The sequence below is a fragment of the Trichoplusia ni genome, chromosome 22 (assembly GCF_003590095.1).
Source record: "Trichoplusia ni isolate ovarian cell line Hi5 chromosome 22, tn1, whole genome shotgun sequence".
Classification (NCBI taxonomy): domain Eukaryota; kingdom Metazoa; phylum Arthropoda; class Insecta; order Lepidoptera; family Noctuidae; genus Trichoplusia; species Trichoplusia ni.
Genome location: NC_039499.1, coordinates 2109633 through 2125375, shown reverse-complemented (window position 1 = coordinate 2125375; position 15743 = coordinate 2109633). Strand labels below are relative to the sequence as shown.

The 15743-nt window shown below is 34.8% G+C and overlaps 1 protein-coding gene across 3 annotated transcripts; it reads left to right on the top strand.

Moving 5' to 3' along the window:
- Positions 1-623: 623 nt before the first annotated feature.
- LOC113504493 (sorting nexin-13-like) lies at positions 624-11506 on the top strand. Of its 3 annotated transcripts, none has more exons than XM_026886810.1 (23): positions 624-828; positions 1131-1242; positions 1431-1645; positions 2009-2232; positions 2908-3060; positions 3641-3813; positions 4292-4408; positions 4655-4898; positions 5213-5433; positions 5675-5736; positions 5809-5852; positions 5939-6067; positions 6845-6937; positions 7123-7236; positions 7527-7660; positions 7796-8008; positions 8350-8446; positions 8535-8617; positions 8748-8863; positions 9208-9276; positions 9361-9467; positions 9892-10005; positions 10366-11506. In XM_026886810.1, the coding sequence occupies exons 1-23, from the start codon at positions 716-718 to the stop codon at positions 10470-10472; spliced, it is 3054 nt and encodes a 1017-aa protein (XP_026742611.1). In that variant the 5' UTR covers positions 624-715; the 3' UTR covers positions 10473-11506. The 3 variants fall into 3 exon arrangements, with proteins under 3 accessions (XP_026742611.1, XP_026742610.1, XP_026742612.1); XM_026886809.1 differs by having other exon boundaries at positions 5939-6106; XM_026886811.1 differs by lacking the exon at positions 5939-6067.
- The last annotated feature ends 4237 nt before the right edge of the window (positions 11507-15743 follow it).

Below are 15743 nucleotides of genomic sequence, written 5' to 3'. Positions count from 1 at the left end.
TGGTGAAACCGTATTAATATTAAAGTAACTTTGTAAACGTTAAGGTTACGTCAAAGCTAGGGATGCCTCATCTGTAGCTTACGTAACGTAACAGTTACTGAAAAATACTACCAGTTTTTAATATTGACATTTTGATCCGTCACCAATCTAAATAAATAGTTCATAAATTGTTTGACAACCATTAATTATAAAAAAACTGTTTTGTTGTTATATAGAATGGCAAACTATACGTGAAGAAGCCCAATGTTTCTTATAATGTAACTGGCAAGTTCTTTTATTTAACTTATAAACGAGTTAAAGCAGTTTGCTTTATAAGTAAATTGCTTAAGTTCACAAGTGAACTTACGTATGTGTGATGTTAATGTGTTACGTTCATTTCAACAATACGCTTGTAAATGCAAAGCTTGATTATTATTTATTAAAAAGGTGCATGATAAAAACACTAAATCTGGAGCAATGTCCAACAAAACTATCTACATAGTTTGTCTGTTGATTCCTTTACAATATGATATGTGATACTTATCTGATTTAGGACAGTATTAGGACTTTCAGTATCGACAGTTGATGTCACATCCCTAGCATCCCATGACGGATGACATATGAAACGTCATATTAACAAAAATAAATCGTCAAGAGTTGAGGCGTTGAAGTTTGTTTTCACTTTTATTTTGTTATTATATTGTAAATTGTAGTTGTTTTGTTATAGAACATAGACATGATTATTAAAATTTTCGGTTGGTTAGGCCTTGTCACCATTATATTCAGTGGTTTGTTTGGTGTTGGGCTGTATTTAACGTTCCTTGCATTCATCGTCTCTTTTCTCGCAGGGTAAGTTGATAAGAAGGCGTATTTTGCTTTATTATAAGTATAATATTATTGTTATAAATTGCGCGGAGTAATTTTATTCTCTACGCTTTTATCAGTAAGCGTTTTGGCCGCACAAAGTAGGCCGGCAAACGTAATGGGTTATCGGTATTTAGGGCGCTTTTCTTTAACTAAAGTCAAAGGAACTTAAACATACAGCTTATTTTTTTTATCTCAGTTCAGTTACATGGGATAGGGTCAACAAACTTTCTCATATTATCTAAATAAGACTAATTATTTATTAATGTTTGTTGTTTTGTTTACAGAATAATAACAATTCTCTACTTCACATATGATAATAAAAAGATATTCTCTGTTGATTTGGACTGTTTGGATGATCCATTACAACAGACAAACTTTTCCATTCAAGTACCTAGGGTAAGAACAATTTTTTTACTTTATTATTTTTTGAAGTAAATACGATTAAAAGCTTGAAAAGTGAAGGTACTCCCAAATCTTATCAAATATAAATATTAAAATTGGATAATTTGTTTCATTCACAAAAAGTTGAACGTTTGAAATCAATAAAATATTAATTCAAATAATTTGTGTTAAATATCTTACAGGTACTGGAATTATTTAAAGATGAAACGCCATTACCTAAATATGATAACAGGATCACTGGCAGCGAGACAGTGGACTCATTCCTCAATGAGATTATAACAATAATCATTAATGATTATGTAACTCCTTGGTATGAAATCCTAACAAATGATGAAGAGCTAATCAATCACTCTATAAAACGGTTGGTGCTGGCCGCTGGTGCTAATGTAGCAAATAGGTGAGTTCTATTAAAGAAGTGCAAAGTTGTAATTAGTCCAAAGTAAGCTAATAAGAAAAAAAAAAGGTTTAATTTGGCGCAAAGACTATTCTCAACACCTATTTAATGCAAAAGGCAAAATACACAGAAAAAGAAATATGTTCTGTTTTTGTAGCAGCCAGTAACAGAATTAAATCAATGTATCATGGCGAGAGGAGGTTGAGTTTTGTATGAAATAGGTGTCAAATAGTTACAAAGAGGGAGTGTTGTTTACTTTTTTAAATTGGTTACAAAGTTACATATTGATGACTGGACTGGAAATATAATGTGCTTTGTATTCTAATTATTGAGTGCCATGTTTTAAGACATAAATTTGAATTTTAGAGTGAAATGTGTGGATTGGATCCACCTCCTCTCAACTCGGTTTCCAGAGGAGTTAACAACACATTTAAAGTTATTCAAACAGTCTAGAGTGAGATTGAAACATATAGATTTGTTGAGTGCCAAAGATGTGTCCAATGGGACTTCGAGACCCAGTCCTAAGAAACAGGATGACAAGAAAACTCATAGACGGAATAAAAGTGATACTGATTTACCTTGGCCCCCAGGTAAGTAACTAAACCCACTATCCGCATATGTCATGCCTATATAACAGTCATCATGTCACTCGCCTAGCCTTTTCCCAACTATGCTGGGGTCGGCTTCCAGTCTAACCGGTTTCAGCTGAGTATTAGTGGTTTACTGGGAGCGACTGCCTATCTGACCTCCTCAACCCAGTTACCTGGGCAACACGATACGCCTTGGTTACACTGGTTGTCAGACTTTTAAAGCTGCTGACTACCTGTAACGAGTGTCAAAGATGTAGAAATAACAGCCGGGACCCACGATTTAACGTGCCTTCCGAAACACGAAAGAACTCGTTATATAAAAGATGGTCACTCATCTACGGACCAACGGCGTCAAGAGTAGGTTAACCTGTGATCGATTCACTTATGCGGTTGTAGCTTAGCCACGAGCTCCTCTACAAGCTGTGCATACTCATAATAACGGAAATATATTTTCGGCTTTTATTGATTACCTATCTAAAAATAGTTTTGCAACAATATTGAACGTAGCATATTGAACTTTATGTCAATCATATAAAATTCAAACTTTCAAAGCGAAAGGTGCATCCGATGAAATGAAGGAATGCGCGGATTCCTCAAGTAACTGGCCATTGCGCTGAGATATTTCATTGCGCATTCGTTATGCAATTACATTGATGTTTTATCACTTTATTGCAGAGGCACAAACATTCGGAAAATCTAAGTTTTACGACAGCTCCGAGAATATAAGTGGAAAGACACTCAAAGATATATTTTTCGAGTTGGAATGCTCTATAGAAAACAGGCAGTTGTGTCGAGACATATTTTGTACAGATACTGAAAAAGAATATGGTAAGTAGAATTTTCGTAATTTGTATCGCTTATAATTACCTACAAAATAATGTTTTTTGGACAACAAAAAACAAACAATCGACTCCATATAAAAACTACTGAGGCAATCTTGATGAATTTTTATGGTGCCAAAGGGCGGCTGTTTCACGTTAAATGAAATAAGAATCAGCGAAATCGGTTCATACAGTCCGAAGTTCTGAGGCACAAATAAAAATAAAATATAGACGAGAAAACTAGCTTAGAAATAGCTATACTACTAGCTATATTCGACTTTCATTCATATAAAATCTATTCGTTTCGAGGCCAGTATTAAAATAATATTGGACCATTGTTCATCATTTTTAACGGCCATACCTCATTAAGTATAGCTGATTGTTACTATAATAAAATATTCGTATCGTAAATCTAACGCCAACAAACAAAAGATCGCTGCATAATCCATTGCAAAAACTCTTTAGTTGTTCATAAAGACCATTTTCCTTCAAAACCGAGAAAAACAAAAGCAAATTCCTTACAATGTAAATAGCACTTTGTAAAATCATCTGTATTCATTCACGATAAGATACATTTTTCTTTGTAGAGTTGCTGTGTGAGGTGTCCGAAGCCGTGCTTTATCTGATAGCACCAGAAGAAGCCTGGAACTGCCACGCCTTAAAGTTGATACTGATTGAGTTGTTGTCAGCTGTTGTACTGCGACCAATGATCAACTTGTTAAGCGATCCTGATAATATTAACAGGACTATTATTCGAAGTGTAAGTTCATTTGGGTTGAGTCTAATCAAAAAAGGTCCTCATTAAGTAGGTATTTGTTTTCTATGTGTGAGTGTTGGTTATTATTTGCGTACCGGATTTGGATATACGAGTATTATTATCCTCGCAAATTGATAAAGCGCAGGAACTTTGTCATATTAAAGGGCAATTATTATTGACGTCATAGTGACGTAAAAAACAGTATTGAAAAGAGCGTGCAATAGAATTAAATTGAAAATAAGCGCCACTAAAATGGCGACCAGGCGCATTAGCAATTTGGTGGGATAGTACTTACTGCAATAAACCGGTAAAATAATTTAAATCAAAGAAGAACTCTGAGAACAAAGTATTCTAGTTTTATTTCATCAAAACAGAAATACAAGTATGACATGCTTCAGTATGTTACTTTTCTTCATTTAACAGAATTGATTTATATTTTACCCTTCCTCTCCTTTCTACAAATTTATAACTATGTTGACAGTGTTGCCGTGATTCATCTCTACCTTCGGAATTATTTTTAATAGTAATTCGGTGCTGCACCGACGCGGAAGAATTAGATGCCACGTTGGAACTCGTTCAGAAGGATATACAGAAATTAGTAAGTAAGATAGAAAGAGAAAGAAACAGATACAAATACATTATTTGGTGATTTTCGTTTTGAAATACATGTAGTACACTCACGAAATGGTTTTTCACAGTAATTGTTATTTAGCTGTTTTACTTTGGCGTGTCAACAGTACTAACAGTAACCACACGAAAGAAAACTTCTTCCTCTTAAAGTAACTACTGGACGCACAGACAAACAGATCTACATATTCTTTACCTATTTTTAATGGAGTAACAGCATTCCAGAGACAGTGCAGGTGAATGGGAACTGCAAGACCGACAGAAGCTCTCCTCACTCCAATACTTGACTCGTATCTTACAAGCTAGGAGGGCCACTCTAGGGCCGCAGGAAGGGCTATCGCAGACACCCAATGTGGACAAGGTATCGGAAGAGGTCACAAGGTCTTTGAAGTTTTTGAGGGCGACAACCGCGTGGAGATCCAACGCTCAGTATTTATTGGAGATTGAATTAAATGAAGCTGGTAAGCCTTTGTAATAGCATTGTTTTTTATTACTTAGTTTCTCTTTAAATACCTATAGTAATATAGTAACGACGAAGGTCAGTTTTCAATTTTGTAGAAGTCACTTAACACTTACATTATTAATCTTTGTAACTACCACTTTGTTTTATATAGGTTCTGCTAGTTCTTATATACATCATAGTATCTTTTTTATTACGTCATGTTGAAGTTTCTCGTTTTTAGAGATTTGGCCAATCATTTTAACAACAGTACATTAACAAAGAAATCTTCAGTGTTCGAACCATCAGACATCATAAAAAATACTTAATTTCTAGATGCACCAAACACATCAAAAGCCGTCCTGGACAATTTACGGTCATCAGCTCTTGAGCTTTGCGATCTTTACCTGTCTCCAAACCGGCCAGCAGTGATGGGTCTACCAGAGAACTGCTACTCAGAACTAGTGAGGAAGATCACGACGGAAGGCGAAGAGTTTACAAACAACCCGGTTATCTCATTTGATGATGTACAGAAATGCGTATGTGATGCTTTAGAGGTACGTAACTGGAATTTATGCTGAAATTTCTTAACCGTTGGTCTTGAAGAATTTATTGATTTTATGTCTCAATATATTTTCTCGTGTATGTATACATCAGCCACAGTTAAATAGGGTTGCCTCATTAAAAATACTAACACTTTTGAATCGATAATTGTCTGAAGCAGGGACAAGTCTTGAAATTGTAAATTATAGTATTTGTATGTAAGGTAAAGGTTTCCTGTTTATTTTTGTATTCCAGGATGATCCGTCATGGCAATCTGATTTTATGCTAGATAGCGAAGATGGTTCTGATAAAAACAGGTAATTTTCTTTAGTTATTATATATTTGTAGTCTACAACCAACAATTCACTAACGAATATGTTTCATTACAGTGATTCCAAAAAAGACGAAAAACCAGACAACAAAAAATACAGTGGTAAGTAACGATTTTTTTTCAATAATTTGTGTTCTCTAACTGTCCATTTCCCCCACTCACCATGCATACCCATCCAAAATGTGCAGACAAATGCAAGAAAATTATGAAGTCATGTCTCAATCAGTTGCCAAAGTTGTTCTTCAAGTCGAAATACAAGTACGATCTGCCCAACAAGTCATCTACGTTTCCCCGGTCCCTCACTCGAAGAGTACCAAGTAACAAGAACCACACACTTCCTAAATGCAATGCGTTTGGTATTAAATTTCAAAATGAAGTTCTAGACCCTTCCACATAGTTGTATGCGTATTGTAGATCCTTGCATCGGCAACTTGATTATTGCTAGATAGTACCATTACTTCTATTTCTCCTTCTTACTTCCTTTCAGTCACTGTTTCTTTAGGTATATTGCAAGCGAAGTTAAAAAATCCTTTTGACACCCGAAATTGATAAGCAAGTCCATCTGTATTTTACGTACTGAAGATAGGATATTGGCTAATTTATTGTCAAAATTTTATCTCGAGTGAAAATAGATGGATGAGTTATTACTTTCGGTTGTTAGTAGAAAATAGGCAGAAACATAGACCGGATCGTGATACATTGTAGCATTTTCTATAATGAGCTTCTCTATGGCTGCATTATCAAAATGCATGCTGCTATGCAGACTGGAACTCAGCCATTATTTTGGATAATGGCTGTTCTTAAATTTTAAACTCCTATATACAGATTTAATTTTATTATTACCCCATCCCATTTACCTTATGATTATTAGTTAGATTTTTTAATAGCAACCCGTAAAAGGTAATATTTTTTTGTTAACCAACCAGGATTTGAATATGCTTCGCTGGCAATGGTACCCTCTTTTCTTTCTAAACTTTTTAGCGAACTGATGTGATAGTGTAGTTCTTCAGATTATTTCTTACGCACGAATATGTGTGCGTAGTTTTAGTTGTTTCGTTATATGTTTGATGTTACAAAACTGTTCAATGTTGCAGGTGATTTGTTGCCAGTACCAGGAACAAGACATAATCGGTCTAGGTCGGATATTGTTGGCAATCTAGCGCAAAGGATGATCAATGAAAGTGCAGGTTACGTTTATAGCTTATTTTTTTTGTTGAAAATTGATTTAATAATGATAATTTTATTATTAGAAATATATTTTTTTGACAATTTTCGGGGCCATTTCCTAATACCCCTTTTTTCTTTTTCCCATTTTACATTAACTTAACGACAACTTTTATGAAAATATTTTCATTATTATCTACTTTTTTAGGTCCTTCAAACTTATCTTCGGCGAACAGTTCCAATTTGTCTTTGTCACATTCAGAAATTAGTAGAAATGCAAAGAAACTAATGTCACCTTTGTCGGCTTGTATTATTGAGACTGGTGAGTAAGGTAATGTGTAATGCAGTTTAAAAAATTAAGTTACGATGAAAACAAATATAAATACTATTGTACTACTTCGTGGATATTATACTCCCGGAGGACGAACCTTGCAGCTTGTAAAAAAGGCTAAATCCATCAGACATCAAAATCTTCATATGTACTTGACTCGAAGTTCAATTTTAAATACAATACATTCGATGCATACGCTCTTGAATGTATTTTAATTCAGCTTATTTTTTCTTCTTATTCCTTTCTCCATAATGCCAATTGTTTTTATGTCTATTCCTTAGCCTTAGTACAAGATAAAGGGCGAGCATTTGGTATCTACGCTATAGCTGTTACTAGACTATCAGACAACGAAGTATGGCATATATACAGGAGATACAGTGATTTCTACGACCTACATACGTCTATTAAAGATAAGGTAACCATACCCCATATAATTCTGCTATTTTAATCTCTATTCTAATACTGCTAAGTGTCAAGTTTATTTTTATAGATACAATTCTTCGACTTGAAACTTTATTCGCCTTAACTAATGACTCAAATTCCTTTACAGTGGCCAGAGCTAGCTAGCCTCCCGTTCCCCGGTAAGAAAACATTCCAGAATACTTCTCGCACTGTCTTGGAGAGTCGAAAACGAATGTTAAATAGTTACCTACAGACCTTAGCGAGTTTGTCACGAGATGCCAAGTACATGACTTTGTTATCTCCTGACTATTTGGGAGGATTCCTTAGTCCTGAGAATCAGACTGAGAAACATAGTAATACGGTGAGTTACAACATTGTATATTTGTAGCTTTATGGGCTGAATATGAGATTTTGTAGTAAGCTTGCACGATAAGTAAATCAAGAATCAGTTGTCTCGCTCTTGCAAGGACTTGATTTTTAAAATCGTAAGTTTGAATATTATGAAGCAAATTGTTGTCATATTTAATGTGATGTGCTTGTAACAGTCCCTTGCAGGTTTGGCGTCCTCAAAAACAGGCAATACGTTCTAATTAAGGTGGCAATATATTTTTATAAATAAAAATATTTTATTAATTTTTACTTCTGGCATGCTAGTTTTTTATTCTTGTAATTCTTAGTTCAGCCTTTGATTTGGTTTTCCAGATTGATGCCCTACTTGTTAACTCTTTGAGAGCAGGGATGAGGACTTTAAAGAACATGCCTGATCAGTTTGCAAACACTGTCGATGGAGTAATGGATGGTAAGATCAGGACACCATCATAAAAACCTTAATTTACTGTGTTAACTCTACCTTTGTAACAGACCCAATTATTCGACTTTTATTGCAGGTATTTCAAAAGTATTTCAAGGAAAAAGTGATGAGTGTTATTATGATGGCATCAAAAGTGGAAACTCATCCGATGGTCAAGATGTAAGGAGTTTTGTATTATCATTACGATTACCTACATGAATGTTAAGCTACATATATTTTAATAGAACTTCAAAGATTCGATTGATCTTTCTCCAGTCATTAACAATTTGTATGTTCTTTTGTTTAACAGGAAGATGAAAGCGTGGCTCTCAAGTTATTTGAAGAAGTATTAGGTATAAGGGGTCTATGGCTGAGGAGACGCCTTCTTGCTCCAATCAGGACATTGATTGCCGATAGAGTGAATAAGTAAGTATTCTGGAACTTTAACTGATGATATGTTCATACATTGGATAGTTTTTTTTTTGGGTAGAACTGAATTCAACCTTGGTCTGTCATATACATTTAAAATGCAATGATATTAATTATTTAGAAATATTTTTTTTTTTGCTCGGCTTCTTTTCTTAGTGGTATAGGTATGTATATTCTATAGTCTTCCATGATAAATGGGCTATCTAAAGGAATTTTCCATATCGGAGTAGTTTCTGGGATTAGCGCGCTGAAACAACAGCTCTTTACTCTTTATAATATTAATACAGATATATTTAACAGTGGTGTGGTAAAGGCTAAAATTAATACCTTCTTCATTACAGGAAAGTGCTGGAATTCGTTTCGTCATTAACATCGCCTAGGAACGTTGTACAATATTTGAAGACTTTCAAGTAAGTGATAAACATTCCGTTACAATACACTTTCTTTGTTTGTTATCTTAACTAAACTGTTTTTACTAATATGTTTTGCTATAGACAGTGGTTGACCAGCCGCAGCGGTTCAAACTACGGTAACAGAGACGCGGCAACCAAAGCCAGGACGAGGGTTGCCGCTAAGGTCGCTTTACTTTCCGCTTGTTCAGGTAACTTGTTTACTCTTCCGTATACCCCCTCTTACAACCCACCACCAATTTTCTCATCAGAAAAGGCTTAGAACTTTCGTTCAATCCATTCGGGAGCTATGATGTCACAGACAAAAAGGCAGGCATGACAATTTTATTACAGCCTTTTTTTGCATCGGTTTTTAAAAAGGCATCGCAGAGATATTTAAAGTTGCTGTTAATAGAATAACCACTACACACATACATTTTATCGTTTTTGCCATTCATTCGGAAAATAAAAGAAATAAAGCCAGAAGAAAGCATAGACCACATCTTTTAGTTCTTTCGGATTCTTCTATTTTTTTTCTATACTCGTTAATCATAAGCTTGAACAATATAATACTCTTCGCACATTAAAATGCAAAATGCAAAATCATAAATAAAAGTGACGTATTTTTTGTTCCAGATGATTTGCGACACATAGTGGGGTCGGACACAGCGCGAAGAGGATTGCTGACGGTATTCGATCTGTTCCAGAATCAGGAAATTAATAGGCGACTGATATTTGTCTTATTAGAAAGTAAGTGTTTTTTATGTTTTTATTCAAGCAATATATGCAATTACGTAACATAAATACTTCGACCATTATTTAAGAAACGCTCACTCATTTAATAGTTTTTGAACTAAACTAAAATAATACATATTATGCTCAATACTCACAGCTTTCCATATAGGAAGAAGCCTGTACTCAGGAGTAGGACATTATTGTTACTGGTATTATTTATATCTCTTTTCATTCACGAAATAGCTTCAATGTGAAGAGATCCGGCCTTTTTTAAAGGCGTGCACGCGGACACAGGTCCAACATGCAGAGGCCTTGTTGAGATCTAATATAAATAAATGAAACTAATATTGATACTCATTATTATGTTTATTCCAGCGATGTTAACAAACCTATTCCCTGACAACAACATCCCCGAGTTATTTAAGAAAATATACTCGAACTCACCGCGTGTGCCTCCTTCGAAGAAATCTGTCAACGTTTGACTAAATGTATTTTATTTTAGTTGTTAATTTGTATTGTACCTACTTTAAAGGTATCGTGTAGTGTCTCAAAGCCGTAGTGAAGCTTTTGCTCAAGTCTTTTATTGCGGTTATATGATTTATTTTTATATTTTGTTTGTTGCATTGGCCTAAAGATATATTGTGACGTCATAAGTCATGCTGAGTGAAGTTATTGTAGCTGTGGAAAGTGTGAACTTAACTTAGCCTTTTGTCAAGCTTTGTTTATGTTGACTTTCAGTCAAACAAGATTGAGCTTTTCGTATGTATGAGTCTGAGTTTAAGCTACCTGTAGGCCAAAATTCAGTTTTTTTTTTCATGTAAAGACTATCTATTATTATTCAACAACCCACTGTAGTAGGTTAAAAGAAGCTAGATCAGTAGTTTTCTTTCTGAAATTTAACTAAAATGGCAATATGACTTCATGATACATTCACTCGTACTACCTAATATGTATTATGTACAAGTTACATAGGCTCTACCGTGGCTGCTAAGCAATTGCAAACTTTATCGACGTCCACATAAAGCCAGTTTTGGAATAGTGTATTGTGATCCGGTTTTACTCATATTTGGGAATTCTGAGCTTAAATATTTAGTGTAGTTTTCGTATTTATTGTGACTGTAGTCCGATGGTATAGTTTGTGACTATTGGCAAGTCGGAGCTGAGCTCTTAAAGTAAAATATATCATTGATTTAAAAGTATTATGGGGTAATGAGAATGATGTAATAATAATAATGATTAGTGGAACGAAAACACCAAATATTGTACGTGTCACACGTATTGGCGATAAATGAGATTAGCACTGTCTTACTGTAAAAATATTTTATTAAAAATAATAGAGCATCAAAATTATAAAGATTACAGTGCCAAAAACCTGCCAATACTTTCCCGGCAGTGTTACAAATTGTGATAAATGAAATTGTACCTAAATTGAAATTATATTCTAAGCTCTTCGTTGTTAGTTAATGAATTATTAATTAGAAAAATATACAATTATATTATTATTTTTATGATAGGTAGAAAATGTCTTGATATTTTCGTTTTTTTTTTGGGTTATAGACGAATTATGTTATTTATATCGAATTATTATTTCAATTAATGATATTGGATATTTTTAGTTAATTATTTTACTATTATGATGTATTAACGTGAATTGCATGCTGTATTTAAATAAGATCGGGAGATATTTTTTTTGTGAAATTGAATGAAGTTTGGAAGAAATTATTTGTTGAGGTTTTGTGCATATTTGAATGTAAAGTCAGCAAATAAAATAATATGAAGTTCACAACTGTTTTTTACATACGTGAGGTCATAGTAGCGCTGTTAACGTATTTAATTTGCTGATTGTACTTATAGGTAATTATAATGTAAAATAATATAAATTGAAGCAATAAAACAGTTGATATTGTGATTATTGTGTACAAAGACCTTATTTATTATGGTGCAATTATTTAATGCTCGTTATGTGTTAGTCTTATTTACGGACAGTCAGCAACAGAAGTCGATGACCTAAATTAGATTAAAAGACTTTCTGAAATGTTCACTTACACTTAGAGTTTGGGCTTAGGCAGATTTTAGCACTGAAAGTACTGAAATCATGAAAATAGGGCATTACTCATTGCAATCGATTGTACGTACCAGTGGTGTAGCAAACGTCAATTTTTACATCCGCGGATGTCAATGCGGATGCAGATTTTTTAAGGCTCTCATCCCCGGACGCCAATGTTGAAAATTTGTAATAAATCTAGTAAGTACCTGTGTTTTTTTTAGATTTGTGTTCATAGTCCTTTGTTGCTGACTAGACTGAATGATATTAAAGCAATAAAATCTAGAAATCTAGTGGCTAATTGGCTATAACTAATACATATCATAATTCACAATAAAATAAACGTTTAGCATTCCATCTATTCAGATAAAATATTTGTTTGTAATAAGTATCTATATAAGTATTTATTTGATTTAACTTAATTAAAGCATTTTTATTAATTCGAAGGTTTTTATTTTTGCTCTTAACTTTACCCACACGAAATACTGAGGCACTATTAAAATTAAACATGTCTTATGTGAATGTCTATCTGCGTATGTGTTACCATTTTATGCTTATTTCTTTCTTCAAGCTGCGCTTCCATTTGCGGATCTAAATCATATTTAAAAAAGGAGGATTATAAAGGAGAAAGCCAAAAAAGTTGCCTTGAAGATATATACTCTCTCTTTCGGTAAACGAAAATATAAGCCTAATTCCAAAGCACTAGTCTAAAAAAAACTAACCTTTGACCCCCTTACCCTCTTACTCGTCCTTTCTTAGGCTCTAGACTATCTGTGGTACTAAATTTCTTCAATACAATCCGTACTGTAGTTTTGGCGTGACAGACAGACTGAGATTGCATTTATAATGTTAGTATCGATTATGACAGATGAACACCTTTGGCGATTTCAGATTCCACTTTTAAATATAACTGTATCCAACAGAGAAGAACGAACTGTATCCATACAATGTCTTAATATACAATCACTACCAATATATGTAGGTATTCTAGGTACCTACGTTTAAAAGCGTACTTATCCCGATTTTGAGAGCTTATAGTTGAGCTATAAGCACCTACCAAGCCCGTGTACTAGGGGAGGTCAAAGAGTTTGCTGAATACAAGGGGAAGTTATTAAATGCTTACACTAGCATTATATCACGTTGGTAAAACGTAGGTTCAGATTTGAGGTGTATACATTTTCTACTTTCTCTATTTTTTTAGCCCATCATAGATGGATGTTATAGGCGGGAATTAAGTCATTTTGGCCAGGTTTTTAAAGAAATAGCTAAGGAAAATTTGTTGAATGATTTAAAGATCAGTCTCTTTTTTAGAGGTAACTCTTAACGGTAGCTTATTTTTAGGTCATTGTAAGGATGTATGTATAGCATGGTGATAGACAGAAAGGACGGAAGGAAAGCTTTCGATGTAGTAAATCTTTTGGAGTTCTAAAATGAATTGTTCTAAAATGTATTAAGATGTAAACTGGTAACAGACGAGCTGACAGAGGGGCAGACGGAGAGACAACGAAGCAATATCATTAGGGTTCCATTTTTACCCTTAGGTACGTTACGGAACTCAAAAAGGTTACACATGAAAAGCGTTTCAAAAGTAAACTTGAAACTGCAATATCCGTCACATCCAATATTGCAACTGTAAAACAAAAAGTGAACATCAAACAAATCCGGGCTCAGATAATAACGTAATAACTTTCATCCCCTCGAAGAGTATTGTCGAAGGTGACACTAAATTATTCAAAACCGGTAATGATGCAACATGAATTGAACGCGCATTACTATGCAGTGAAAGACTGCCAAATGCGAGCGGTAAACGTTGAGACCACTTCTCTATAAGGGTTGGGAGAAAGCCAGCGGGGCCCCGATGCCAACTCGCTCCCGTAAATGTGCCCATATTCGGACCCGACTAATTACCTACAATAAATTGTTCGATACGTCTCCAATCTGCTTAAAATGTTTGACCTAATTAGGTTTACGGAGATGTAGCTTACTATGTAGTTTTTAAAGCAAAGTACCAGCTGTATATCATTCTGGAGAGTATTCTACTTCTTTTTCAGGAACTCTTTCGTTTGCAATATCTTTTTCAGATGTAAATCATGGATAACTGAATCAGTTTAGGGGAAATAATAAAATAGGTAGCTTTGGCCCAATTTCAAAGAAATGATTGTAGTTTATTGTAATAGCAATTTTTTTTTTTTGAAATTTTCGTCGAATCGTAATTTATAACAGCGAGTTCCACAATTTGAGCACGTTTGCTGACTATAGATTTTTTCCGCGAACCCTGTCACCCATTGTCGTGTGACTAGCGGGTACTAGCAGACACCCGGACATGTCTACAACTTGATGAATTGATGGCAGATAAAAAACCCTCAAGGACTAGCCAGTGATCTCTTAGAAGCGAAACTATATACGGTATAACATATGTAAAAGTCATAAATTTCTTGTCTTCTGTACTGTTTTGTTCATAAATATTAAATAGGGGTTTTAGATATCTAAAAAGACTTGCCTAGAAACCGCTTTTTGTGCCCGACTTTTAGATCTTAGTTCTATTTGAAAAACAACGCAAGTTTATTTCGCTTATGCAAAACTAGGCTGAAATAACGGGTATTTTGAAGGGAGGATAAAATTCGTGAAAAACCAAGTAAGTATATTGATTTTATCCTTGAAATATTTTCATTTTGCTGAACCTGATAGCAAGCGAAATTCCGTTCCACGTCTGACTAAAAAGTCTTTACCTCAAAAAGGTAAACAATTTCATGGGTAGTGGTTCAATTTAATTGGGGGATTATCTTTTTCCGCTTTGGTTGGGACGGACCGTTGTCAAGGGCGACGGCGACAGACGACAAATGATGCATCGCCAATTGTTTAATGTGCGCCAGTTAAGGTCTAGGCAGGTGATAAGTATGAAAATATCCGGCTTAATGGTCTCTGCTGTCCTGCCGGGCCCGATAATGGAAGGCTACCTACGATGGTACCTACCTAGTCAGATGGTAGTGTGTTGTATACTCCCACATGTCTACGATAAAATCGCGTAGGTTCCTCAAATTGAATACTCGAGGTCAATTATTAAAGAAAAACTCGTGCTTAGTTTATTCCTGGTAATTTAATAATATTCAGGAATACTCAAAGCCTCTTTTATTTTATAATGAGCACTCAAAAGCTGAATAACGATCTGCCTACGTAGGTACCTACTCTCATTATAAAAATCGAGCTCCATATTTCCACTTTGACATCACTTGAAATCACGTAAAACACGCAGCTATGTACTTGTTCAACGGAAGCGTTTATAAACAAAGGCGTACACTGTTTTAAAAGGCAAAATTGTTTCCGCCATTACAGTGGCCTTCCCAAAGCCCCCGCGCCAATAAATGTAGGTGGGTATTTAGCAGACTATTTACTGCGCGACACTCCGCTCGCCGACTCCGCTAATACTCTTAATTATTTTTGCTAGTGTAAGCTGTTTTTCTGACGGGGAAATGCAATTGCAACATTTTGCATCCCGCCTCCCCCGGGCCGCGCCGCCTCGCCCCTCTCATTACGTACTCTGCAAGCGTCCGCTACGGCTGAGATCGCAGAATAATTAGACTCTAAATCAAGAGTAGCAAAGCGGTCAACCGCTTGAATGTGGTATGAATAGTCAATCGTCATTAAATTGTTCAGCTTTGGTAGTCTAATGCGTTCGGGCAATAGTCTACTCTCGTACACTTTCATCTGG

Excerpts from the sequence above, each read along its gene's own strand:
- LOC113504493 (XM_026886809.1), top strand. The coding sequence starts at position 716 with ATGATTATTAAAATTTTCGGTTGGTTAGGCCTTGTCACCATTATATTC. Across the intron at positions 4,899-5,212 it reads GATTGAATTAAATGAAGCTG|ATGCACCAAACACATCAAAA; the intron begins GTAAGCCTTTGT and ends CTTAATTTCTAG. Across the intron at positions 7,237-7,526 it reads GGCTTGTATTATTGAGACTG|CCTTAGTACAAGATAAAGGG; the intron begins GTGAGTAAGGTA and ends TCTATTCCTTAG.